This window comes from Vanacampus margaritifer, chromosome 16 (assembly GCF_051991255.1).
Source record: "Vanacampus margaritifer isolate UIUO_Vmar chromosome 16, RoL_Vmar_1.0, whole genome shotgun sequence".
NCBI classification, from domain to species: Eukaryota; Metazoa; Chordata; class Actinopteri; order Syngnathiformes; family Syngnathidae; genus Vanacampus; species Vanacampus margaritifer.
The window spans coordinates 5,049,874-5,077,061 of record NC_135447.1 but is presented as its reverse complement, the minus strand read 5'-3'; the positions used below and the strand labels follow the sequence as shown (position 1 = coordinate 5,077,061).

General features: G+C 39.0%; 3 protein-coding genes across 22 annotated transcripts in view; 1 reads left to right on the top strand and 2 right to left on the bottom strand.

The window, feature by feature from the left end:
• Positions 1–12,994, bottom strand: part of rnf43 (ring finger protein 43) — a 98,045-nt gene extending 85,051 nt beyond the window's left edge. Inside the window, exon 1 of the mRNA XM_077546806.1 lies at positions 11,799–12,994. Coding sequence (XP_077402932.1) covers positions 11,799–12,020 — 222 coding nt within the window. The 5' untranslated portion in view covers positions 12,021–12,994. The remainder of the gene's footprint in view (positions 1–11,798) is intronic.
• An 820-nt stretch (positions 12,995–13,814) lies between these two features.
• Positions 13,815–15,001, top strand: supt4h1 (SPT4 homolog, DSIF elongation factor subunit). Its single transcript, XM_077546808.1, has 5 exons — positions 13,815–13,997; positions 14,232–14,338; positions 14,418–14,473; positions 14,611–14,664; positions 14,785–15,001. The coding sequence occupies exons 1-5, from the start codon at positions 13,929–13,931 to the stop codon at positions 14,850–14,852; spliced, it is 354 nt and encodes a 117-aa protein (XP_077402934.1). The 5' UTR covers positions 13,815–13,928; the 3' UTR covers positions 14,853–15,001.
• A 6,627-nt stretch (positions 15,002–21,628) lies between these two features.
• The window catches only part of tspoap1 (TSPO associated protein 1), a 44,632-nt gene continuing 39,072 nt past the window's right edge, over positions 21,629–27,188 (bottom strand). For 19 of the 20 annotated variants that reach the window (XM_077547064.1, XM_077547063.1, XM_077547071.1 and 16 more), the window contains 2 exons: positions 26,800–26,919; positions 21,629–24,868 (listed from right to left, as the gene is read on the bottom strand). In XM_077547064.1, coding sequence (XP_077403190.1) covers positions 24,572–24,868; positions 26,800–26,919 — 417 coding nt within the window. In that variant the 3' untranslated portion in view covers positions 21,629–24,571. Of the gene's footprint in view, positions 24,869–26,570; positions 26,606–26,799; positions 26,920–27,188 lie in introns of all 20 variants that reach the window. The other variant, XM_077547075.1, reaches the window with a different exon arrangement.

The following is a 27,188-nucleotide window of genomic DNA, read 5'->3' as shown; positions in this document are numbered from 1 at the left end:
TAATAATAATAATAAATATATTTTTTCCTGTCAGCCATTAAGCAGAAAACAATTTGTAATTCATCAATTATATATTCAGCTGCATCACTTATGCTGCCTTTGAGGAAAGTCAATCCAGGACCAAAAAAAAAAAAACTATCAATGACGCAAAATTGCGAGAAGGCAATTTTTCTGGAGGTCCTAAATGTGTTTTTAGATTAGGTGTTGCTGCTCTGTTAAATGTTCAAACAGCAGTTGTGTGAAGGTTTAAAATGGCCGGCACATATATGCAAATTTTAGTTACAGTCGTCCTTTTATGGCTTTTAACATTGTGTTGGCACAGGGGTCATCAGGGGTCATCAATGTGGTGCCGGCAGGCCTGTTCCCAAAAATAGCTCACCAATGATGGGGCATTGTAATTTTCAAGGAAATGTGAATATTTAAACAATGTAAAAGATTTATAAAAAAATTAAGTGCTGCATATTGTTATTGATGTTTCCCAATTATTGTGAGGAATCATCAACATGATCAGTGTCTTCACTTCAATTATTAATTATGAATATTTTTTTTCTTTTTAGAATTTGAATAGAAATGAAGTACCATTTGCAATCAATTACTCGTCCTGCCCCCCCACCCCCACCCCGTTCCGAGGTTGGTGACCACTGTGTAGCATTAAGCTAACAGACGTTTATTAAAAGAAATCATCTGCTTTGGATGAACATTGGGTGTTTTTTTTTTTTGTTCTTTGCGGAGAGTTTAGAGTTCAAAGCAAACATGGTGCATCGGCATTTCGTTGTTATGCTGCGCACATGTGCAAGTGTAAATGCATTTAAATCTAGGTTAAAAACTACACTTTTTACCCCCCACCCCCCCTATATTTCCCCCCCTTTTTCTATTGATCATTATTTTCTACTTTTTATTTCTCTACATTGTTTTCAAATGTCTGAAATGATAATTTAATATTTAATTTAAATACCCGGGTGAAGCACGTTGAGTTACCTTGCGTATGAAATGCGCTTTAAAAATTCACAGGTGTGTCTTGAACCCGAGCCTGCGTTCCCATTTCCTGTTTCTCAGCATTATGTTAGCTCCAACTAAAAACCGAGACCCTTTTTAGGGCAGGAAAACGGCATTTTGTCTGTTGTCTGGAGGTGACCATGTGACTTCTGGAGACATGAAGCATTTCTTAGGTAAAAAAAAAAAAAAAAAAAAAGGAAGATCTGAGTCACTTTGATCCCTTTTAATAGAGTTTAGTAAATGATCTCAGTATAGGAGTTGCCGTTCGTCCTGTGTGCACACATATTCACAATGCTTGTACACATCCATATATTTTTTTTTTCTTTTTTTTTTCTTTATGAAACCGTCTCACAGGTGGAAAGTTCTTTCTCTTGTACGGCAGAGCCAAGCAGAAAAAGAAGAGACTTCACTTCCACTCAGGCTGCTTTGAGCCGACTCCAGATTTGTCTGGCCACTAATTTACTCGTCATAAACACCGAGTACAAATAGCTTTAAGCATGTCACACAAGAGCCAAATAACTGGGAATTATACCGCCGGGACATATTCTGTGAAATCAACAAAAAGTCAAACAAAAAAGTCCAAAGCGAAGGAGCAACGGGGAATCTGGGAGAAGGGAGGGAGTTTGTCACAGCGTATTTATCTGTGGAATGGTGATGACTCTTTTCCTCCAGCCTCTCAGCAAAATAAGAACTTCCTGCCTTTTGAGTGCATGCGGCCATTTTTGTCCTTGAAATTGAAGCACCCGCAGTGAATTACAACCGAGAGCTGTCAAGAAACAGGAGAGAAGGCTGCTCGGAGTTAAGGAGGAGAAACTGTTGGGAGAAAGGATGGGACGAGTGGAGCAAAAGGGGGAAAAAAACTAACAAACGGGCAGAGGCACGGCACCTTTGATGTTGACTTGGAGCGGAAAGGCAGCATTTTGGGGGCGCTCACTTTTAACTCATTCACTGCCATTGACGGCTATACACGTCAAACATTCATTTGAACTATTTCTATTAGTTTTCCACTTTTGTTAATAAGAGTATGAAAACCTAAAAAAAATATATATATATATTGTACATTTAGAACAGATATCAAATTTGTGATTAATCGTGAGTTAATTATTCAAGTCATGTGATTAATTACGACGACAAATTTTATTAAGAACATTTTTGGGGAGACTTCCCCCGAGTTGACTCATTCGGTGCCATTGACGGCTATACACGTCGAAGATCCATTTTAACTTGGTTAGCATTGAATGAGTTAAATGATATGAACACACACACACACACACACACACACACACACACATATATATATATATATATATATATATATAATATATATATATAAATAAATGGGCAAACTGTGTTTTTTAATGATTCCCCTTTTCTGGCAGCTTCCATTGTGTTTGTGCCTTTCCTGGGAATGATTTAAAAAAAAAAGTAGTATATATTTATTAAAAAAATAATAATAATTATATAAAAAAAAAGTATATATTCATTAAAAAAATAATAATAATTATATAAAATAAAAAAAATCAAAGACATTTCTTCTGGCTTTTTTTTTTTTTTTTTTTTGGGACATAAGTTTTTAAGTTACATGGTACGCAAGTGATTAGCACATCTGCCTCACGGTTCGAAATTTGGCTACAGGATTACAGTTTTGATTTTACATTTACTGTACGTCCAAAACGTGTCTTCTAGGTTGCTGTTCATATGTACCCTGCTAATTGCTGGCAACCTCTTACTCAAAAGTAAACTGGGATTGCCTCAAGCTCACCTCCGACCTGAATGAGAAGCGCAAGAGAAAGTAAAGAAAGAAAGATGAATACTTTTTGCCAAGTGCCTTTTTGTCAGTCAATACTGGAGAACGCAAACAAGTCAAGCAATTACCAACAGATGTCTACATAATTGAATCCCCATCACCCGAAAGTCAGCAGATGAGAATGAACTCACCGGGACCACTCCAGAACGTGGCTGTCAAACTGGATGAAAAGTACGAAAAACAAGAAAGAATGCATTGTGACACGAGAATTCCAGACGCGTTCTAATGATTTTAAAAGGAGGCTTGCAGGATTGAGAGATTTGCCATGTACCCCCCCCCCCCCCCCCCCCCGCCCCGACTCCATCCAGTGCCATAAGAAACATCTTAACAGCCATCTTTAGTGGACAGGAGAGCGCTCGGCCCGCTTCCTGTGCTGCACACTGCGGGATCCCTGGACTGCCATTAGGCCGCTCCAGGCTTGATGGCGCACGCGCACGTCGAGGTGCGTTCAAGGCAATGCCAAGTCGAGGTAATAACAGGCTGAAGCAAACGCCATATGGAAATTGATGTGTGTGAATGAACTTTATTTGGCCTGAAGAAGGAATGTGAACAATCACATTATGCCATCTGATGACTTTAAAAGCTTGCCTATTGTCCCTCAACGGCCCTTTAGCAAGTTAATAAATCGCACTCGACGTCATTGACATGTCAATTATTGTCAAAGTTAAAACATTTTGGGTTAATATAATAATGTATATTTTTTTACATACAGCATTACACGTAATTACATAATATCGATATTTGATTTATTTAAAAGGATACAGTGCAATTTAATAAAACAATAAGCCAGAATTAGTCAGAAGGCTATTTTCTAGGGGTGTGCCAAAAAAAAAAAATCGATTCTCATAAGAATCGCGATTCTCATTTAGTAAGACTCAGAATTGATTTTAAATGTCCCAAAATCGATTTTGTTGAAATTATTTTATACTGTCTTGCCTTTGTCTGTGTGTGCCTTTATTTGGAGTGCTGTTCATGTTGTACCCAGTTTGGCCACTGAGGGGCAGTGTGGTTCCACGTCGTCTAATACACTGTTAAATTGTAGCCACATTAGAGAGTAGAAGGAAAAAGTCCCGATCAAGTTATTCCAATAAAAGTTTTTTTCCCAGCGTGGAGCCGTTCTTTTGAGTGATAAAAGTGCCGCGAGCAGCGCTCTAATTAGCATTAGCGAGTCAGACTGGAGTAGATCATTACAATTCCTTGCACATCTATAGATTGAAGCAAAAATCATTGTCAATCAAATCATTGTCAATCAAAAATCGTTCCTCATCTAAAATTGATTCTGAATCGAATCGCAGGCCCGAAAATCGGAATTGAATCGTGAGACATTCAAAGATTCCCACCCCTACTATTTTCCATCTGTAGTATACAGAATATATAGGCATGTATGAGAGCAAATGTGAGGTCTTGCTTTAGTGAATCAGTTTGAAATATAGATTTAAAAAAAAAGATCTGCGTCCCTCACTTAGCCTTTTTAGTGTTCTTACATTAATTTGTTAAAAGTAATAGCTTTTAATGTTTTGACGGTATGATATAATTTTCTGTAAATATATATTATGTAAATCTTACTGTACATAGTGAATATTGCCCTGAAGTTTGATTTGATAACAATTGTGATTTGAATCAAAATTGCAAAAAAAAAAAACACAATTAAATTTTTTCATGACAAGTCATTTCCAATGTATAATTGTGAATACAAAAAGAGATCAAAAAAGGAATTTGAAAAAAATAAATAAATAAAGAACTACAGGTGAGCTCATATGGCGTCCACAAGAGTGGACATGCTGGAGCTTTTGTGTCATGTCAGACTTGATCTCTGTCAGTATGATCTGAGGCTTAGGCCAAAATTCAGAACAGACATTTTGCGCTCTGCTGACATTCGCAAAGTTAATAGACTTCAGCGAATTGAGAGCGCAGACAATTGTTTGCAAATGTGTGGCTTTACAAGATGTCATTGAAGGCTTTAAAACTCTGCAAAGCAACAAAAACATTTGCAAATTGGCCTCAAAATGAAGTGGATGAATGCCCCGTTCCAAGGTAAACTTAAGAAAATTTCTCACACAACATACAAGACATGACTCTTATTTGCAGTAGGATGTCCGAGAAAGAACGCGTCAAAGGTCTGAGAATTTGGAATCCAACCAACATCTTTTTGCCACACGTGTGATGATTTATGAATTTCATCACAAGAGCCTTCAGTAAATCAAGATGCTTATGTGCGACCGACTTGATTGCATAGCTGCTATGGTCGTCATCTCTTGCTATCAAAGGCGGAGTTTCACAACGCAGCAAGAGGTTCAGTTTTCATGTGTCATGTGTGAAAGAAAAGTCAGCATTGAAAACATGTGGCACTGTGGCAGCTGCCTCCAAAATGTTAGATGCAGAAAGAAAAAAAAAAGCACAATCATAAGGACATTTCAATTAGGGCTCAAACATTTTGAAAAAAATATTTGTGATTTTTTTTTCCCCCCTCCTCAATATTATAATTGTGATTTAATAGGTGATTTTTTTTTTCAAGTCAAGTTCAATGAAATAATCTAACAATAGCAGATATGTATTTATTTATTTGCCTCAGGTTAGGCTCATGCTAAAATAAAGGCAAATTAACTCATATGAAAATGTAAATTTATGTACTTCAATTAGGGTTAATTTGCTAAACATTTTGACTTTGTCTTTTAAGCGTTCACGACAAAAAAAAAAATCACAAAATTCTACAAGTGTGGCCTAGACATAAATCAGTAAACCATAAATCAGATTACAACAACATTGTATGTTCAATGCAACTTTTTTTTAGACCAATACGAGTACTCGCTTCTTGAGTAGTCACCGATACCAAGTAACTGATACCACTTTGATACATAAAATTTACCCCCCAAAAAACAATGACACATAATTTTTTTTTTTTTTCAAAGGCCTATATAGCATTTTTCCTTCAAATGGCATGAAATGAAAGGCAATTTTCTATTCTTTTAATTTCTAATTTAGATTTCCTGATCATATAACGGGTGTTGTCTCGTACCGACACGCCCTACAAAATTCAACTTTTGACCTTGCACGAAACAATGATATGTAAAACATGTGGACTGCACTTCTTAAGCACCGAACCTCCATAGACAGAAATTCAATAAAAGTCTACTGAAAAACCAAAATTCGATCACTTCAATCGTCACAATGACTTGAAACGCGCCCGAGAGCGTTTATGCCCTTAATAAGCAACGCTATGCAAAGCAGCTGCTCGCAGCGTTGAGCAGCCATGGGGAGCCCTGGACAGCCTTTTATCTCACCCAGGGAGATAGGAAGTATGGACAGGAAATCTAGAGGGGGGGGGGAGGGGGGTCATATGGGAAGTGCAGTGTAAACACTTTTGGTTTTTAATCATCCCAGCTCACGTTCAGAAATGGACACAACTTTGATGTTCTCCCCCAGAGCCCCCTCCGCCCTCGTTCCCAAAGGCCCGCGCAGATGGTCCGAGATGCAAACACAGGAGAGGCCGCCATCAGCGCTCAGGCAACGGAAAAAAAAAAGCTCACTACCTTACGGGACATTGAGAGGGCTTCAAAGAACGTCAAGCGGCGCAGGCGTTGAACCGGAAACCGCCGGACGTGCTTTAATGACAGCGGCCAAAAAAGGTCAACTCTGGAATACAACAAAGATCCAGAAAGCCAGCTGAAGATTCCCCAAAAAAAACTCAAGCTGGTTAATCGCTTTCACAATGTTTAGCCTTCCCCTAATTGGCACAAATCCCATTGGAAGATCAACTCCGAGTCCTTCGGATATCGTTGACGGCGCTCTCGAGTTCAAAGTCATCCCAGAAGCCTTTGCACTTCTTCTACGGCCACCATATAAGCCCCGAACGTCTGGAAAGGGGATCGAGTCAAAAATGCCTCTGTACTTTCTCCTAATAGAGTCGCCAGACTCTGGCCAAGTGCGCCGATGAACATGTCCATTCAGGGGACGGGGCGCGCGTCCAACGCGGCCACTGTTTAACACGCCGCAGGGAGACGAGGACCAAAAAGCAAGCTCTTATGACTGCCATACACAGACAGGAAGTGGATTTGAGACGAGATCCAATGCAGACTGCCATAAAAAATATATTAAAAAAAATCCAAAGGCAATGTTGCATACAGTGGTGCCTTAACTTGAACTTAGCCATTCTATTTACTTTGTATTAATCAAAATTAACTCATTCACTGCCATAAATCAATTTTTTTTTTAAAGATTGTTGAATTCGGGGCATCAGGAGATTCTAATTTTTAATCGTAATTAAATCGTATGACTTCGCTAGTTAACTCATGATTATATCACAAACTTTATATGTTCTAAATGTACAGTTAAAAAAAATCTAGGTTTTCATAACGCATTTCAAAAATGTTAAACTAACAGAAATAGTTCAAATGAATGTTTGACGTTTATAGCCGTCAATGGCAGTGAATGAGTTAAAATGGAAGTCAACAATAATATGTTATATGTGAGCTCACTAGTCTAAACATGACATTCTGATTAATATTACATTTGTGGAATATGAGTTATGAGTTATTTTCATCCATCTCAGGAGGCGGCCATTTTGCCTACTTGCTGTCTTGTCGACTGAAGATGACATCACAGTTGCTCAGGGCTCAGGCAACGACCAATCCACAGCTCACCTGTTTTCTGAAGCCGAGCTGTGATTGGTGGTTACCTGAGACCTGAGCAACTGTGATGTCATCTTCAGTCGACAGCAACGGGCAAAATGGCCGCCTCCTGAGATGGATCAAAACGGCTGGATTTTGCTGCTGAACTCATATTCCACTAACACAATATTAACCAAAATATCATATTTAGACCAGTGGGTCTGCATAGAACATATTATTGTCAAAAAATAAAAATAAAAATTGGGGATTTTTTGGGGGATTGGACAGATTTTGTTTTTTTGAATTGTTAAATTGATGTTATTCTTTATTTAAGTTGAAAAAACATTTCTACTTCCTAAGGTTCTATTCAATAACAGCTTTATTATTGTGTTTTTATGCACTTTTTGATATGCCTTGGTCATGTTTCCAAATTTAAAAAGAGCGATGAATAAAAAGTGCTTCTTTTTTTCCCATCCGCATGGGTTTGAAATTTGTCATTTTCAGCTGTTTACGAAGGGGCCTAATGTGTCTGTTCCGGATTTGAACATTTGTCCCAACCCAATTCGTAATTGACACCCTGAACAGGTCACTGGCGAATTTTATATTATACGTTATATAAAATCAATATTCACAGAAGGTCTGCCAGTCCATCAACTGCACCAATTTTTTGTGTCTTTTCATCAAGTCTAAATAATAAGACTTTGTAGCAATACAGTATTTCATTAAACTCGCATATATTTTTTGAGAACAGAAGACAGAACAGAATGTACGCTGCAAAAAGTGAGCAGTGAAGGGACTCTCCAACCAGTGCGTCAAGAGCAGTTGAGTTAATTGCAACATATTTATTCACTTAAAAAGTCGTTTAGTTAATTGCAGCACCTTTATTCACTTAAAAAGTCCTTTGTTCATTGCAACACTTTTATTCCCCTAATTAAAAAGTCAAATGCCTTCAGGTAGACTTCCTTAAATTTTATGACTCTGTCCCACAACCTCTTCTATTAATAATCATTTCTCATTTTTTATTTATTCCCCATGACCATTATGAATGTTGAAATGTTACTGAAAACATTGACCGTACAGTTAAAGGTTTTATGATAAGGCAATTTAAATGGGTTATTTACGTTGTTTACAATTTTCGTTCCAAAAATTGTGCTGTAGTCCGAATATCGCTACATGTTCTTCTAGCTTTCCGTCTTTGGATTCATTTTTTTCCCCGTAATTTTTCATACATTTTTAGACTTTTCTGATTTTCTGCCAAATTGGCAATTTTTGGGGCAATTTAATGGACATCATATAGTAATTTTCTGCTTCTCTTCCTTTTTGGACATTTTATGGCTATTTAAAAAAAATATACATACATTTTCTGATTTGTTCTTTTTTTCTTTTTGGGGCAATTCCTGAGATACTTTATAGTAATTTTCTGCCTTTTTTTTGTTTTTGGACATTTTATGGTTATTTCTTCAACATTTTCTTTTCTGCTTTTTTTTAAAAAAAAATTTATTAAATTCTCTGACTTTTTGGGGAGGGCAATTTCATGGACATGTTATGGTAATTTTCTTTTATTCCTCTTCCTTTTTGGACATTTTCAGGTAATTATAAAAACTTAAAAATGTGGACTGACATTTTTAAAAATATTGAATTATTCTTTTTTTTTTTAAATCTAAATCATTAATTAATTTGAAGGATATTTAATGTAAATAAATAAATATATATATATATATATATATATATATATATATATATATATATATATATATTTATTTATTTATTTATTTATTTATTTTATTTTTTTTGAGATCCACAGGAGAGGGACCACATGTGGCCCTGGGACCCCGTGGGGCCACCTCCTCCCTCCCCCCATCCCTCCTCCTCTCATCCACTGCCAGGCAAGAACATCAAGCGTGAGCGTAAAGCGGCCTGCACAGGCCCTTGAGAACCTGTTGGAACAAGCCCGAGCTGCAACAAAGAGCATCCTGCAGCATCTGACAAAACTCGATCCCGTCCTCACCTCGGACAGGACCGAGATAGCAGCTCGGCCCGAATGCGATCGAGCTCTTCTTTGCATTCTATACAGTAAAATGCCTGAACCCGCCCGAGTGACGGCAGCTGCCACGCACCGACCATCTCCATTTCCTTACAGCGCATTTTCTGTTCGCAGATTTTCGACTCCAGTGCGAAGTTTTACAAGGACTAATAAGGAATGCCGGAATTCCCGGAGCGCGTTTGATCTGAGCAATGCGAGATCAGAACTTGTTTTCCCACAAAGGCACATTCAGTTGTAAGTAGAGTGGCTTGTCAGCGTGCCTAATGGAGAGCTTTCGCCGTGAAGAGGCCGTGGAAATGGTCATTATTAACAGTGGCAAAACCTCAAACACCTGGCGAGCGAAGAAAGACAAGATCCTACCGTCTCGTTTCTTAGGAGACGGTAAATAAATGGACACGGCCGCAGCTTTACGGCCGGGCAGCCTTAATCCAACCCTCAATGCTAAAATATGCACGAAGAAAAGAAGCGCATACGGTATTTCGGCTTCCTCACAGGGACGCCAGCACGCTTTTCAAAACCACTTAAGCTCAAATTACAGTGTAAGGGGTTCAAATGTGTCATTTAACTGTCTTCCACCACACCTTGATAATAAAGTTGTCGGATGAAGATGTTAAAACATTTGGGCGCAAGGCAACGCTGCAGACGAGGCATGACGGACGCCTTTTTTCGCCCGATGAGTAAAAACTCAATGGTGGAACTATATGTGGACTGCAGGTCTCAAACCCAAGGCCCGGGGGCCGGACCTTCCATGACGCTTGCTAAAATCTGTACCAAAGTTTCAAATTGGCGCATCTGATCAATAATAACACATTGCAAGTATTTCCTTATGTTATAACAGCAACTTGAGCAATAGATTTAGTCAGCATCGTCGAGTAGGATGACATTCCCTGATACATTTGTTAAACACTAGTACACTAGTTACGTCTACTTGGTGTCAATTTAAGTCCTAAGTGATGACAGCGGAGCTCAGACCACCCACAGTGTGAGACTATGCACTCATGGCCACATCATTAGGTACTTGCCGCTGCAGTCTATAATGAGATTATAGAGACAATAGGTTTTCAATCATTAAGTGGCGAATTTTTAAAGCTCCTGATTCTTTTATAATAAAATATGCATCTATCTTACATTGCTTTGTCATTGCATTTTTGGACAACTGAACTTCAACCTAGGGCCCCCCCCCCCCCCCCCCCGCGGGCCATTAACTCATTCACTGCCATTGACGGCTATAAACGTCAAAAATTCATTTGAACTATTTCTATTAGTTTAACATTTTTTTCCCACTTTTGTTAACAAGAGTATAATAAATAAATAAATAAATAAATAAATAAGTAAAATTTGTGATTTATCGTGAGAAGTCATGTGATTAATTACAATTAAAAATTTTAATCGCCTGACTGGATTATTATTAAAAATTCACTTCAATAGTTAACTCACGATTAATCACAAATTTTATATCTGGTCTAAATGTACAATAAAAAAAAATCCAGGTTTTAATACTCTTGTTTAAAAAAAAAAAGAAGTAGAAGTTAGTTAAAATTATTTTTTGGACGTTTTTAACCGTCAATGGCAGTGAATGAGCTAAGTATTATTTAACTGATCTCCCATGTCCAGAATATTCACGTTTCTTTGACTTGGCACTTAAGTGGGGCACTTATTTTTAGAAACAGACCACCACTGCAAACTGCAAGCACAATCGTCATGACATAACACATGCCACTCTTGCAGTGCCAATCAAAACAGGATACATCGTAAAGCTAATGTGGCTATCTGGTGTGTGGTCAACATGATGCTACTGTATATCACTTGTCCTCTTTAGGGTTGCAGTTGAGCTTTCGCTCGCTTTTCCAACTCACTTTTATTCACCCACAGATGTACTACAAATACAAGAATATCCATCTATCTGTCAGCAACCTGGAGTGTCAGGCAAAACAATTCAATGTTCTTCCACTAGATGGCAGAAGGTCACTTAACCCAACGGTTACCAACCTTTTTTCAAATTGAGAGCTACTGCCTGGTGCGGATTGATACAAAAAGGCGAACAGTTGGATACAAAATTGCTCAAGTTACATCCCTCACACGTGCATAGGAAATCACAATGTCTCATCATTTGCAATTGAGATACATTTTAGAATAGGCCCAAAGGCAGCTACCTGGTGTCTTGTCAGCACCAAGTTAGTGAGCCCAGATTTAACTTTAATTGGATCCACCTGTTGCCATTCACACACAGAACCTAAAGCACACGTAGGTTTTCTTTCTTCTTCTGTTGTTAAATTCGCTCATGTACAATATGTATATTCAATAATGGTTGCGAAAGACTGGATGAGGTTTTTGTGGTCCTTACCTGCATGAGTTTCCCCTCCGCGTAGCCGGCGCTCCCTCCCACGAACACCCCCTCCAGGGTGATGGGACTCCCCGCCGGGTCGTGCTTCAGCAGCGTCACCTTGATGAGCGCTCGCAGGGCCGGCCGCTCGGACTCCGGGCCCGGCTGGCCCAGCACCACCTGCAGGGCCGCCATGAGCAGCCACGGCCAGAGCCCGGCCAGGCGCCACGGGGGGACGGTCATGGCCTCGGCTGAAGCGGCGGAGCCCGGCCGCACATGGTGGACTTCAAAGCAGGCAGCAGGAAAACACGAAGGAAGCTTTTTTTTGTGTGTGTGGTTTGGTTTGGTTTTTAGTCCACACTTCTTGTGCTTCTTAAAGCAGCGCAACCCAAGTTTACTTCCATTCAGAGTTACTATTCAAGCGTGCATATTCCGAAAAAGAAAAGGAAAAAAACAGTTAAATTCAAGCTCCGGGTTCCGAGTAGCAAGACTCGGCGCGAAGAAAAAAAAAAAAAAAAAGCCCAGCTCCCGTCCGCGCACGTGTCTAATTTCATTTAACGTCACTTCTCATTAATAATAATAACCGTAATATACTAATCATCATCCACAACAACACCCGCTGCACCTTTTACAAACACCGCGTGTGTAGTTGACAAGCGGCGTCGCGAGATAGCGAATCCCGAGGGCGCCACATTTTTCAACCTGCACGCACACGCACGCGCACACCGAAGAGACAAGTTGAACTTCAAAGGCGGCCGTTCCAGGTTGCCTCAGCCGGGGCGGCCAGATCACAGCCGAGCCAAACGGTTAAGTAACATGTTTACAACCTCGACGGTGCGAAAATAGTTGTTCCCAAAAGAATTCAGTCACCGCAGACGCACTCGCGTAAACTCCGTCGTTTGGTCCATTTCCGTCAGTTCGAAATTATTCCCAATTCAATTCCAGCTTTCAATGACTTCGACGAAACTGGATACGTTCCTCCGAGATCGGCCATCAGCGTTTGCCACGGCAAGAAACGCCACAGTGTGCGGAACACGAGCGGTCCAAACTCCATGTGGTCCTCATGTGAAGTCGGTCAACTTGAGAAACGGAGTGTACAGTTCACACACATGCGCGGGGGGTGCGCGCACACACACCGTCCCACTAATCTCCTCTCCCGTGTCCGTGTGACGCTCCTTCCACGCCACCCGGGATCTCATTTACAGCCGCTACCTGCTCATTCGGATTGCTGCCTTCAGGACCAGTTCGACAGCGGCTATGATTTGTCGCTAAACCCACAAAGAGAGGCGATATTAACTGATTTTTAGATTGGAATAGGCCATAAATGTACACATCTTTGCAATATATTCACTCTGTTCTCGGGTGGCGTTTATAAAAGTGGAGCATCTAATATCTAAGTGCTATTTCCGAGTTGGCTTGAAGGCAACGGCACAAAGTTTTAGAGGGCTTCCCACACTTGAATGGGTACAAATCAAAACACGCACATGGCTCCCTCTAGTGGTTGAACTGTGCTAAATCACTAAGACAAGCAACAAATATTAATCAGTGATTGATATTGTTAATTGACAATTGCTGTCAATCGCGTTTGTGACATAATGTTATACGCAATTCATTTAATTGAACAACAAATTGTTAAAATGAGATTGAAATAGTACTTTTCTCCCATAATGTTGCATGCACTAAAAAAATATATACACTTCTACTTCAATATTTGCAGGAGATAACGACCGCGTCCTGGCTTCTTTCACTCATGAAAGACTGCCAGTAGATTACGCAACCCCGAAAGGGTTTGTAATTGGCTCTAGATGCCGCAAAATGGCTGCAAGAACTACGTCTACATAATATATACTTAGTTTATTTTGAACTATAGTCAATTTAACAACTGAAAATGTGGCAGGATTGAGTCAAGCAAACATGTATCTGTATTATCTGTTCATGGAACAGTTTTTCAATCCTATTACTCGGCTCGTCGTTTGAAATAATGTGGGTATAATTTTAAATAACAGGCAGATCAAAAGGATGCCTAAACACGGGTCCTTCGTGGGCTCTCGCGCCTGGCAATGACGTAATAATCCCGAGCCCAAACATTACCACTAACCATTTTGTCTGGATTTACGTTTCTGAGCTATTTCAAATCAGGACGAGAGAATAATGGCTCTGGAAACAGTTCCTAAAGACCTTCGCCATCTTCGAGCATGTTTGCTTTGCTCCTTAGTGAAGGTAAATTAAATTACGACAAAAGAAACGCTTGCTGCCGTGTAGCCATTATTATGCAGGAAACATGGCTACGGTTTTGTCTTAAAAAAACACACACGCTTTTTTGGCTACGGTTTTGTCATCGACCAATCGCAAACACACTCGCTTGCTAAATTTCAGCAGTTTGTCTGTGTGAGTGTAGCCGCGCTATAAATCCGTTTCATCACAGTAATTCAATCAAATGTGCTTGTCTTGTAGACCATTGACCAGTTTGAATATGATGGATGTGACAACTGTGAGTCGTTCCTTCAGATGAAGGGGAACAGAGAGATGGTTTATGAATGCACAAGTTCTTCATTTGATGGGTAAATACTAAATGACATTTATGTATATCAAATAATTCACTTTCAGGACAATATCTTTTTAATGTTTACGTTCCCGCAGCGTGATTGCCCAGATGAGTCCTGAGGACAGCTGGGTAGCAAAATGGCAGAGAATAGGTAAGCAGACAGCAGCATATATACAGTGTACAGTAAACGAGGATTAAACAATAGCTAAGGTTCTATACAACTGACATGGTTGTAAATACTCAATTGCAAGTGGAATTTCATTGCATCTTTCATGCTTTATCTCACAGGAACATTCAAGCCAGGTGTATACGCAGTGTCCGTGACTGGCAGACTGCCCCCAGGTACATCCCTATAATTAATGCTCTTGTTCCCCTTTAACCTTTACCAGGTTCCCTTGATTGTGTTCTAGAGTGTCACCTTCATTGTACATTGTCAGCCTAAACTCTTTTCTGTCTCTGCAGGTGTGGTGAGAGAGCTGAAAAGCAGAGGAGTGATCTACAAATCCAGAGACACAGCAGTGAAGTCCTAATCATGAGCGCTTCAAAACTATTTTATGACTCCATTGCTAAGGAGCCACAATAATTTTGTACAAAAGGACTGAAAAGACAAAAAAAAAATGTTTTGTTTATTTGTCTGATGCATTTGTGAGAAAAATAAATCTGTTGCGTTTGAATTATAGTTATGGCTGTTGTCTTGCTAGCTGTAAGTGCAAACAGCAATTAAGACTACACAATGAACATTATACTACAATGTCATCTAAAACAGTAGACACAAACAATCGACATGCATTCTTACTGTTTTTTTTACTTTTGTACTTTAGTCGAGATGATCAATACATCACAGTGGTGGAGGAGGCATTGGGCCTTATTTTCCAAACAAGCGATGTAAATAAAAGCAATTAAGAGGTAAAAATGGTAATTGATGATCTGGAGTGGGTCATGTTGCTGGACTTCCCATGTCTTCCAGAAATGATTAATAATGCACTTATTATGCTATGGGGAAAAGTTTAGTGAGTCAGCGCTAACGCTACAAAAACTGCAACTTGAGTATGGTCTGATCGATTGGGTCTGTTTGCACTACCGGATATTACCAACAGGGGGAAGCATAAGACGGATTTCTTGGCGTCAATCAACAACTTCCCTTTGGCTGTCAACAGCAAAGCATTTCCCACCTACAGCTACTGTATTCAAAACCTACATATTTTCTTTTGACAACCGCATATACAAAATACAATATGTAAGTTTGGGATGTAATGACATTGTTGTCAGGGGAATGTGTCACTTTTCAGGTGAGCCTAGATTATATTACTGTTAGAAAAAGACCGGTATACTTTTTTTTTATGCTTATTGTTGAAGCTCCTGGTGTTCTTATCATTGTAACCTGATGAATTTAGGTCATGGACATGGGAAGTATGGACAGAAACACTCTCTTTTGACTTCTAGATAGGGAAATGTATGAAAAAAAATAAAAAATTAAAACCTGAACCAAAATACTGATGTGATTATATTTATTAATAATATCATTTCAGGGGTAGAAATGAATGATCTTGTTTAACTAAGGATGTAGCCTATTAGCAAATGTGGCTAGCATCAAGATTTTTTATTTTTTGGTCAAAATATGACGTAGGCCATTATTTTAAGATGGTGACAATATCACAATGAAAGGCTTTCATAACACTGAATATTGAATGTATAGCAACAAAATAGAAAAAAAAAGGGGCGATAGAATTATACATTTATTCTTGCTTGGTCTGAATTTTAAATAATAATTATGCTATTATTGAAGGGAGTCTGCAACAGATAAATTATTTTTTTTTTTAACTGAAGTATACTTGTACATACAAACCACCTTTTGTTGCTTCGTGCAAAGTGTGTTATACTGAGTTTGTGTGTTATGTGGTTTTGCCGCTTCCGCTAGAACAGTCAGTAAATTAAAGTAAAAAAAAATTTTTTTTAACCTAATTCTGGTTACTTAATTCTGTCCGTTAGCGAGAGCCACTACATCGTGATAACTTACATTGATGTTTCTGCATTTGGCAATTTATTATTATATTATATTATTGGTATGGGATTTTTTTTTTAATGGGCTTTAGGTGAACTGATGAATACACACGCACGCACGCACATGACACCCACATACAAAAAAAAAAAATATATCTATATATATATATATATATATATATATATATATATGTGTGTGTATATGTATATATATTAAAAAAAAAACATTTTATTTATTTATTTATTTTTTAATTATTATTATTTTTTTTTTTAAAAAAGGAGAGCAATGATTACTGAGCTCTCCTAAGGAAAAAAAAAAAAAGTATTTTGCACTTTTCTTTTTTTTGCAGTTTCTTCATTTAAATGTTAAACACCATCAAACAAATGTAAATGTGACTCGATAAGCCAAGTAAACATAAAATGCTGTTTTCAAATGATTTTATTCATTAAGGGAAAATAAACCAGCTACCTGACCTTGTGTGGAAAAAAAGTACAAAAAACTTATTGATTGGGCAACAACTAAAATCATGTGTTTTCTATAAATCGGCAATGATCTTTCATATCTCTGTGGAGATATTTTGACCCACTTTAATTTGCTTTCAACCTCTTTTTTTTTTTCAAGCATTAACGGCATTTTTAAGGTCATGTCAGAGCTTTTCAACAGGATTCAAATCAAGACTAGATCACTCCTAAACCACCACTTTTTCTTTTTTTTTTTTTAAAGCCATTAAGAAGTTGACGTGCCGGCGGGTTTTGGATTTTTGTTCCGCACCAGAAAGTGGCACTTCAGCTTGAGGTCATGAAATGATGGCTCGGGAGTGACAATGAACTCCGCTTTCCCAAAAATGTCATAAGCCACAGTTAAATTATTTTTTAACAAAGGGGCAAGTACTTTTTTCCACAAAGGCCAGGTAGCACTCCCCCCCCCCCCCCATAACAAATGTAACCACCATTTAAAACAGCATTTACTTTTTGTATGATGATCTTGGAACATTTTAGTACGAAAACTGCAACAAGGAGAGAAAAGGAGAGGGAGAGAGAATTTGAAAAGAAAAGGAAAAAAATGAAAATGAAAATTGAGGTTCTATTTTGTTCCATGTATAAAGGCTAAACTGAATTGTTTTGCTTTGTTCCCTAATACAAGATTTTGTGTTAATGCTTTCATCCTTAAAAAGTACTTTTCGCCCCCTCGTGTTTTCTATGCCACTTTTTTTTCCATTGAGTTTGCGGGTCAAGGGTCAATATAGTGGAATGAAATCTCCAGTATCACACGACTTTCGGAGTAAAGATCATCAACGCCTGTTTCCACCGCACGCTTAGCTTGAAGTTATTCCACGCGAGCGCCTTAGCAAAAACGAAACCGAGAACTGAGCAGCGTGCCGCAAGACTTCCTCGACCGCAGGCCTTGTCAAACAGGAAGGCAGACGCGACTCTGCCAGGCAGGCGCAGCCGAGCGTGGCCGCCTTTTCGAGCAGACCGCGGCCTACTTGCTAGTCGCAACTGCCGCTTTTGCCCTTATTTGGATATATGTCAGCAACGTAGCGAGCGGCGAACTCGAAAAGGCCTCGTTTTGAAGCAACTCGCTTGTGCGATGACCTTCGTCAAACGCTTTCATCATCACAGAAGAGGAAGAAAAACAAGGGGGTGTTATTTAGAATGAGGGTGGACAGTATTGATTGAAGACCACACCGTGTTTCATGAGGACTTCCTCTCTCGAGGCGGCTACTGCGCGCAAGCAGATGCTCGTGAGGATTTCACTTCCTTTTACAGAGAATGCCATCTTCAGGGGACACGTGTGAATTTAATAGCAAATGTCCGCTTGAGTGAGCACATGCAAGGGAGGGCGGTGGGAGAGAGAGAGATGGGGGTGGGGGGGGGGGGGGGGGTTGGGTTTGTTCTGGCTGCCGGTCCAGATAAGGTCTATCACTAGAAGCAGTCAGGGCTCCTCAGGAAAGGCCTCGGCTTCACGCGACTCTCCAGGATCACTTCCTCACCGGCACACAGACACGCACACACACACGCGTGTTCACAAGTGGAGCATCTCCTTTGTATTAATAGTCGAACCGGCGGACCACCCCACCATCACTATTTTCCCCCTCTTATCTTGCCATCTTTTCCCTAAATACTCATTTGCTTCCCGTTAAAGCTCCTGTTGCTGCAATGATGCCCACTCTGGTTCCCTCAGCTGTTTTAACCTACATGAAGTCCCATCTGGGGCTGACAGTTAAAAGATTGCCTGGTCATGTGACTTTGGCTTCACACACACACACACACAGTCTGTGACAGTTGATGTTCACAGACCTACATTTGACTGGAAAGCTCCCGCGTCTTTGTCTTGACTGAAAACCGTACTGACATCGGTGGGAAAGGGGATACTTCGTTTTGTGTCGTGAGCATTTCCCCTAAGGTGTTGGGACATTCTAGTCATGACACCTACAAGCGGAAATGTAAAAAAAAAATTTTTTTTTTTTTTTAAATGCAAATGTCAGAGTTGGCCTAATGCTCTCTCTGTACTAAATTAAAGATTTGTGTTTTTAAAAGCATTGCACAAGACCAGCAATATGTATAGTGTATGTATATATTTTTTATATTGGTTTTTACTTATTTTCTATCCTATTTTATTTTTATTGCACATATTTTTACCATGTCTAGTATGTGCGCACTTTATGGCCGAGCTTCAAATCTCATTGTACTTTGTATAATGGCAATAAAGGTTATGTAATCTAAAAAAACAAAAAAAAAAAACACACACACTTAGAAAGGGGCTAATATTCTGAGAAAAAACTAAAAACATTAAAGGGGCAAATTTGCAAGAAAAAAAACTCACAAATGTATATACACATATTTATTTGTGCATTTGTTTCCAAAAAATATTACACATTCATACATTTTGGTATTTTTTTTTTGTACAAGTAGCTAAGTTGATTCACTTGCATTTACCTAAAGTATGCTAGCTTCTGATTGGTTCGTGTTAGTCAGCTGAAAGGGAGTCAGGAAGTGTTGTCGCTACCGCGTATGGCGAGTAAAGTTTTTTTTTCCATTTTTTTTTTCCAGTAGAGCTCAGTATTGTCCATTCGATTTGACATCATCATAGCTCTCCTTTTTTTTTTAAAAACAAATAAATTAAAAAAAAAATAATAAAAATGTTTTTTTTTCTCCCTTTTTTTTTTAAATATATATATACATATATATACATATACACACATATATATATATATATATATTTTTTTTTGTATGTGGGTGAGCATGTGCATGCGTGCGTGCGTGTGTGTATTCATCAGTTCACCTAAAGCCCATTAAAAAAAAATCCCATGCTAATAATATAATATAATAATAAATTGCCAAATGCAGAAACATCAATGTAAGTTATCACGATGTAGTGGCTCTCTAGTGGCGAGTAAAGTTTAATCTCCATCCTGCCTTTTCATTTTATAAAGAGTGTTCCATTAACCACCAACGAATCCTCACATTAGCTCCTGGTAAACAAAAGCCAGCAACGTGTCCAGATTATAGCTATGCTACGTGTATTTCTTGCAAGTTTCGGAGTTTTTTTTTCTCCGAAATCCACCACTTTATAATGTCGCAAATATACAATTTTTTTCCTAGTAAATTTGTGAGTTTTTTTTCTTGGAATTATACTCCCCTCTAAAAAAAAATTCAGTCTCATTCAGTGACATCACTATTATTATTATTTCTGTCTTGTCCGGTATTAATTGAGTACTCGACATATATTGTACATTAATTTACATGCAGGGCACAATCAGCTTTCAGTTGGCTTAAAAAGTTAAAGTAAGATCGAAAAACTTGATGGAAAAATAAACCCACAATTCCACCAAGTGAACACAAATGAAAAAATTCTTATGTTGAATGGTGGAATTAGACACGATATCGTCTACCTGTGTTTAAACGCCTGGAACAAAATGACATTATAGACGGCCTGCCCACTTTTTCTTCTTCAAACCATCTGTAGGAGGCCGAGTGTTAAGACGGAAGAGAAGAAGGAGAGCGGCGGTGACTGTTAGACCTCTTTCCTGTGGTTGCATCACGTGGTCGGGAGGGGGTTCAAAAGGAGACGACGACGACGACTTCGTTCACTTCTCGAGCCCGGGCCGCGGCACCTGCCAGGCTGGCGGAAGGCCGTCGCTTCAAACACAAGGAGGAAAGAGTCGAGGTAAAGTATGACGACTTTGTTGGACAATGGTAGACAAAACTTTTTAGAATAGTTTGGAATAGGCTACAAAATTGTGCCTGCGTGATTAAACTTTTTTTTTTTTAAAAGGCACTTCTGCTTGTTATGAAACTGTTATGCATGTAAATTTCAATAATGTGTTGACATCAATTTGATTCCGACTTAAACATTAAGTTTGCTTTTTTTTTTTTTTACACAACTTGTGAATATGACAGAAAAGCTTACTCACGTCAGCCAAAATGGCTTCTTCAAGATAGCGTTTCCTGTGGCAGAGGTGGCCATTTTTCTTATTTGGGGAAAAGAGAAATATTTTCATTAGCAGGCAAACTAATGGAACACATTTTTCAAGAGTAGAAGTGACAAAGTGACCATTTTCTGGCTTGAAGGGGAAGTGAAGGTTGCGTGTTAAGATGTTGCATATAGTCTTGTTGCGGTGGGGGTGGGGGTGGGGGTGGGGTGGGGGGTTGCAGTGTGTTCATGTGCAGGTGCAGAAGAGAAGACAACAGACGACGGAAGACGACCGACAGATATACAGTGCAGTCATCCATAAAGTAGAAAGCACTACTAAACTCCTCGCCACAGTGTAGTGTTTCCTACTTTATGGATGAGTGTACTGTTGGCTTCAGGGACACGGCGGCCTCTCCCCGGAAATCCAAAAAAAAAAAAAAAAAAAAAAAAGAGGAAGCGGCTTTTTGTCTCGCGAGGCTACACGTTACCCAGCGTGTCGCATCTGCTAGTTCACGTGGGTGCCGTGTGGCGTGGACCGAAGCCTGCAAACTCTTTCCTCCATTTTCTCATCATTTCAGCTAAGAGGGAAGAAAAACATAATTATATGCACATGGAATTAAACGTCATAAGCATGAAATAAAGAATTTATAGAAAAAAAATATTGCTTCCATTCTTTCACAATTCAGAGCGAAATTAACGTGCACTTTTAATGTGAAAATAGACATACTTTATTTTATGTAAAAAGACCCATGTTTCAAACCATTTGCATACTAAGCCTTTACCACATCAACAATGCATGAACATGCAAAAAATATTTACAGATGAGCTTCCAAATACGTAATAAAAACATTTTTATATGATCATATAAAAAAGGTTTTACAATATAAATGCAGGAGGGGGTGGGGGCGGGGGTAGTCTTTTCATTATATACACAAGTCCTACAAATACATTTTCACTGCATTTGGACAATCTACAACTCACATTGTAGATGGTTCAGACAAAGAAAATATAAATATGAAATCAATAAATAAGGCAGAATATGGGCAGAATATCGGTATTCATGCAATCAATAAACATTCTGTAAACAACATATCAAGACTAAACAATGTCATCTTGTAAGGCTAAATACTGTTTAACTACGCGTTATGTGGTTGTTATGCAGAGTGGGAGCGGTGCAAGTCTACTTACTAAACAGCAGGTAGAGATAATACTTGTGCATTCAAGGCCGTCAATACAATTCAACAGCACAAACATTTTATGTACACTTTAGCAACTTGTGGCCTCTAAAAAAAAGGCGGGCGGGATGATGATGATGATGATGATGATGATGATGCAATCAGCCTTGCCAGTGTGCAGGCTCATTTACAAATAAAGCGTCCACATGATCCCCCCCCCCCCCACACACACACCCACTGCCACCTTTTTACAGCCTTGGCATCGTCATGCTCCCTTCTGACTAACAATGACTAATTACTTAACTACTTAACTTGTAACTAACAGTTCCACGTTAAGTGGCTCCAACATGGCAGAAGCCAGATTAAATTCTCCTCTGTTGCAGCTCATCGAAACAGGAAAAGCACCTCACGATTTTTGGCATTTTCTTTTCCACTTTTTGATGGGGGGGGGGGGGGTGCTAAGCTACAAATGAAAAACCTGAGAAGCTAGCAACAGGAAGAGCCCTGGTGTTCTGTTACAAGCTCTTGTCACACATCCACACAAATGCGTTTGTGAGTTGTGTAGACATAAAAAAAAAAAACTACAGCCACACCTCAAGATGGAGGCCAATCAAGAGAAACATCAACAACTGATTGCACATTCAGGCCATAAACCAACAGTGCCATGACATAAATATTATTGTACTCTTTTGCACTCTCACAGCAAGTTTACTTGTGTAACATCTAAACAAATGTTATTTTAGTTTTATATCAGTAGTTCAATTCAAAAGGTGGAACTCGTGCAGATTCATACAAAGTAAGATGCTAGGCCTAATTTCTATATTAAAAATCATTTTAATTGTTTCTTATGCAGTATGCAAATTTGTTTTTTAGCTGTAAGCTTAGCACAATTATAAATTGAAATGTTTCACTCTGTTGTGAATCTTTATCATTTATTTTTTAATTAAACTCAAATCCAACCTTTCATGTCATTTTATTCTTGCACAGTATTTTTTTCCCTTTTCTTTTGTTTAACTATAATTAGCGTCATAAAACTGCAGATACAATTCTTTAACAATTTGCCGATTATTGGCGTTCCAAAATGTATTATTGATCAGCCTCTCCCGAGCTTTTCAGATGTAGCACAAGCAATGACAAATCATTAATGTTTTTATAGATTAATAATATGTCCAATAATATACTAGCTAGCCTAATAGTATACTATGTTAAGCAAAATTTACAAATCACCCAAAAATTATTTTGATGTTGAAATTAAGATAAAGTGGTAGGAATATCTAAGTTTATAATCTTCCTACTCCTTTTCGAACATTTATGTCTAACTTACTACCAAAAACTGGGTTGATGTCTATCTTACTTTATATCTCTTGTTGCTTAATATGATGTTAAGTTTTGTTTCTTGTTTGCTTCAATTGCTTCTTTTTTTTTTTTTAATGATTCTTTTTTTCTGTTTACAAGTTTTGGCTTCACAATTTTTATTACTATAATTTTTTAATTATAATTTTTTTATGCATGTTTGAAATAAAAATTAAATGACTTTTTTTTTTTTGCGCATACCGTTACACCTTTATGCAGTGACATATTTTTTTTATCATTATAATTGACACCCACCCATGATGAAAACCAGCTCGACGCCCCTGCTTATACGTACTCTTGGTTCTAAATTGCTTGTAAGTGTAAAAGTTAAGTATGTGCGTGTGCACAACATCTCTCGCTTGGTTACTATACTTCTACAACCCTGAAGAGAGGAAGTAGCGTACAATAACGGATGGCTCGAGGCCAGTTTCTAAGCTCCATGTGCAGCAACAGCTGCGCTTTGAAAACAAGTTTTTGCCCCACCGCGCTTGACAATCATTGTAAAGACGCTGCTAACGTGCTACACTCAATTATTTTGCCACAGAAGTGCTGCATATTAATCAAAATCAATGCTGTGTGCAGGAATATTATTCTTATTGCCGTTTCTAACAGTTACTTTTTATATGAACTCCCTCGATATTTTTGTGAAACTAGCTTTTTGCACATCACTTAGGCCGGTGGTGACAACTTCAAGTTGTTAATATCTGAAAAAGGCATTTGCTTAGGATAGCGCACACACTTACCCAAACATCACACACACACACACCACACACACTACAGTGTGTCATCCCATCTCTCGTGTCACTCAAACTGCGCTTCTAAAGTGACACACACCATCGAGTCTACAACGAGGGAAAGAGAGAGATGCGCGATCAGGATGGCAAACGTAAAAAAACAGTCAGAAAGACGTGAGGGACAAATTTGATGGGGAACGACAGCTCTTCGCATAAAAGTTGCGTTTTTAGCTCATTTTTCATTAAGTTGGACACAGAAGGCTGAGACCTTGCTTCAGTAGAATTCTGCAGCGTGGAGATGACACACATTCCAGCTTGGATGTTGAGTATTGATGCACGAGACGCTTTGATCATTAGCTGTTGGGAGTATATTTGCTCGAGTAGGGAAATTGCACAATTCTATAATGACTCCCAGCTAATCTAGTAGTGATCTAAGGCAAATGTACAATTACTGACAGTTATCAGGTGTGATAGCCACTGACTGCTCTAACAGTGAAGAGAAAGAAAGTGCTTCAATTTAAAAAAATAAATAAAAATACAACAAAACATCAAGTTTGAGGTCCTGCCTTTCATTCTCGCTTACTTGATCCAAACCTTTTGAACAGTTTCTTGCCTTTGGAGAAGAAGCCTTTCTTCTTCTTGCCTTGCGCGGCGCAGCAGTCGGCCAGCACCGGCCTGTCTGCCGGGTGGGGGGCTGGAGGAGGGGCGTGCACTGGAGACGGGTCTGGAAGCAGGTCCGGGGGGTGTGATGTGGCGCTTGCGGGAAGTTGCAGATGGGGTAGGGGTTCGGATTGTTCCGTTTGGGGGATCAAAGTAGCTTGGCTTGTTGAGGGCCTGGGATCCGGCAGCTCTATAGAGGTGCTTCCCTTCAGGGGATAAAGGACATTGCAGAAAAGGGTTCATTATACTAATTAACATGCTGTAGCATGGTGATAGTTATAGTACAGGGGGTCCTCAGTTTTTGATGGGAGAAACCGAATTTGCACATATTTAATAAATGTGCCGTAGTGATACCGGGAACTCCAGTGGGGGTGTTACTCAACATAATCTACCTCATAAACACCTTAATATGAAATCGCAATAAAAAAGGTATACAGACGCTACCCTACTTACGAACATTCGAGTTACGAACAACGGTACATACGAACATGTCTGCGCGCATGTCAAAAAATGTTCGGAAAGAGATGCTTGTAAGTTAGATTTTGTATTGCGCACCCTTTTCCGAGTACTGTAGTGCTTCTTTCCGGCCGCTAATACCGACGCTTGGCGCTGTGAGAGCTCACCCAGCATTGGAGGCTCAGCAACGTGTCGAGGAGGAGGAAGAAGAAGAAGAAACGCCTGTCGCTCATAGATAAAGCCATCGCACTCTTCGAGCAGCAAGACCCAAATATTGAACGTTGCACAAAGGTTGCAAATCAATTGAATGATGCCATACAGTGCTACCGCATCATTTATGATGAAAAAAGAAGAAAACTGTGCAATCGTCGTTAGATCGCTTCTTTCGGCCAGTTTCTAGTAAATCCTCCAAGGAAGATACTCATCAACCCTCAACTTCTTCCTACATTGAAGTTACGGAGGAGGAAGTAACTTTTGAAGCCCATTCCAGCGACGACGAAGAACCTCTCATGATATAAAATCCTCCTCTTCCTCCTCCTCCATCAAATCCTTAACTCTTTGACTGCCAGACGTTTTCAGAAAAGGGATGGCGTGGGTGCCAGCCGATTTAAGCATTTTTGACTGATCTTTCAAGGTTCACAGAAAATTATGTGTTTGGACTATGGAAACACACATACTACCAGATGAAAGATTGGACTCTCATCTTTCATCAGAAAAAAAAGTTTTGTTTCTACCGTATTCCGTTTTTCAGTAATCAACAATAGAAAATGGTTAGTTTCATCTCTGTTTTGAAAAAAAAAAACGTCTTTTAACGTCTTTGGCACTCCATAGGATTTTACTAAACGTTATTTAACATTTTTGGCAGTCAAAGAGTTAAGCATCGAGTACATCTTCCAAAAGTAAGTTAAACTTCATTTTATTTATCTTATTACGTACATGTACATACTGTGTGTGTCTCTCGCTCTCTCTCTCTAACATACGTAGTACAGTACTGTACGTATTCTCTTTAAAAAATAAATTATAATACAAAATATAGCACTGAAGCAATTTACGAACAAATTCACCTTACGAACGATCGCTCGGAACGTAACTCGTTCGTAAGTTGGGGAGCGACTATACGACTAAATTCATAAACCAAATATTATAAATCATTTGTATGACAAAAAAAACATTCTCCAGGCATGAATGTAAAACGATCAAATGAAAAACTAACTACGGCAGTAACCGAGTACTGTTGGGACCGCCGTAAACCGAGGACCTCCCGTACAACATAAATGGAGGGCAGGAGCACATAAAGACGTATTCACATTTTGTTCTGGAGAACTAAAACCACATTCGGGCGGAGGATTTAATGCAGGGAGAAAAGTGACTCTACAGTGGAAGAGGGAATGAGTGGAGAGGCACTAAAAAGAAGAATGCCGAGCTGCTCCCTCCCCATCAGACAACACTTACAATCAAGTCTCAAAGTGCACTGTTCGTTTCTGCTTCTGCAAAAGGTCATGCAGGAAATGGCGGTGCGGGAGGAAAAAAAAAAAAAAAGCAACAGAGTTTAAGAAATAGAAACAGAATAGTGTAAGACAGAAAGTGACAAGATGAAAAAAAAATAATGGAAATTAACACAACGAGCAGATTGGTGACAAACAAAGTCAGGCGACAGACTGCAAAACAAGTACTCAGCTACCTGTGATTCTTTTTTGTGTTCTGGTGCAGGCTGAGCAGGAACATGTTCAACTGGAGCATCTTCCGGTAAAGCCTGCAGGAAGTTGGAGGGCACCAAACCTCGTTGTCCATTCAAGTCACCCTGACACACACACACACACACACGCTTTTTGTAGATAAATTTAACGACACACAGAAATCAATTAAAACTTGTCGTATTTTAAATGTGGACATCTTCTTTATCAGCTCTAATCTCCAAAGCATTTCTTCTAAAATACGTTTTGAGCATCACAACTATTTCCTTATGGGGCGGCCATTTTTAGGTCTTTTCACTCGTGAGAATGTGACGTAGTAAAACCATACGGTTAGTAAATATCCAGCGACGACAAGCAACATATTTCATGTTTTTAC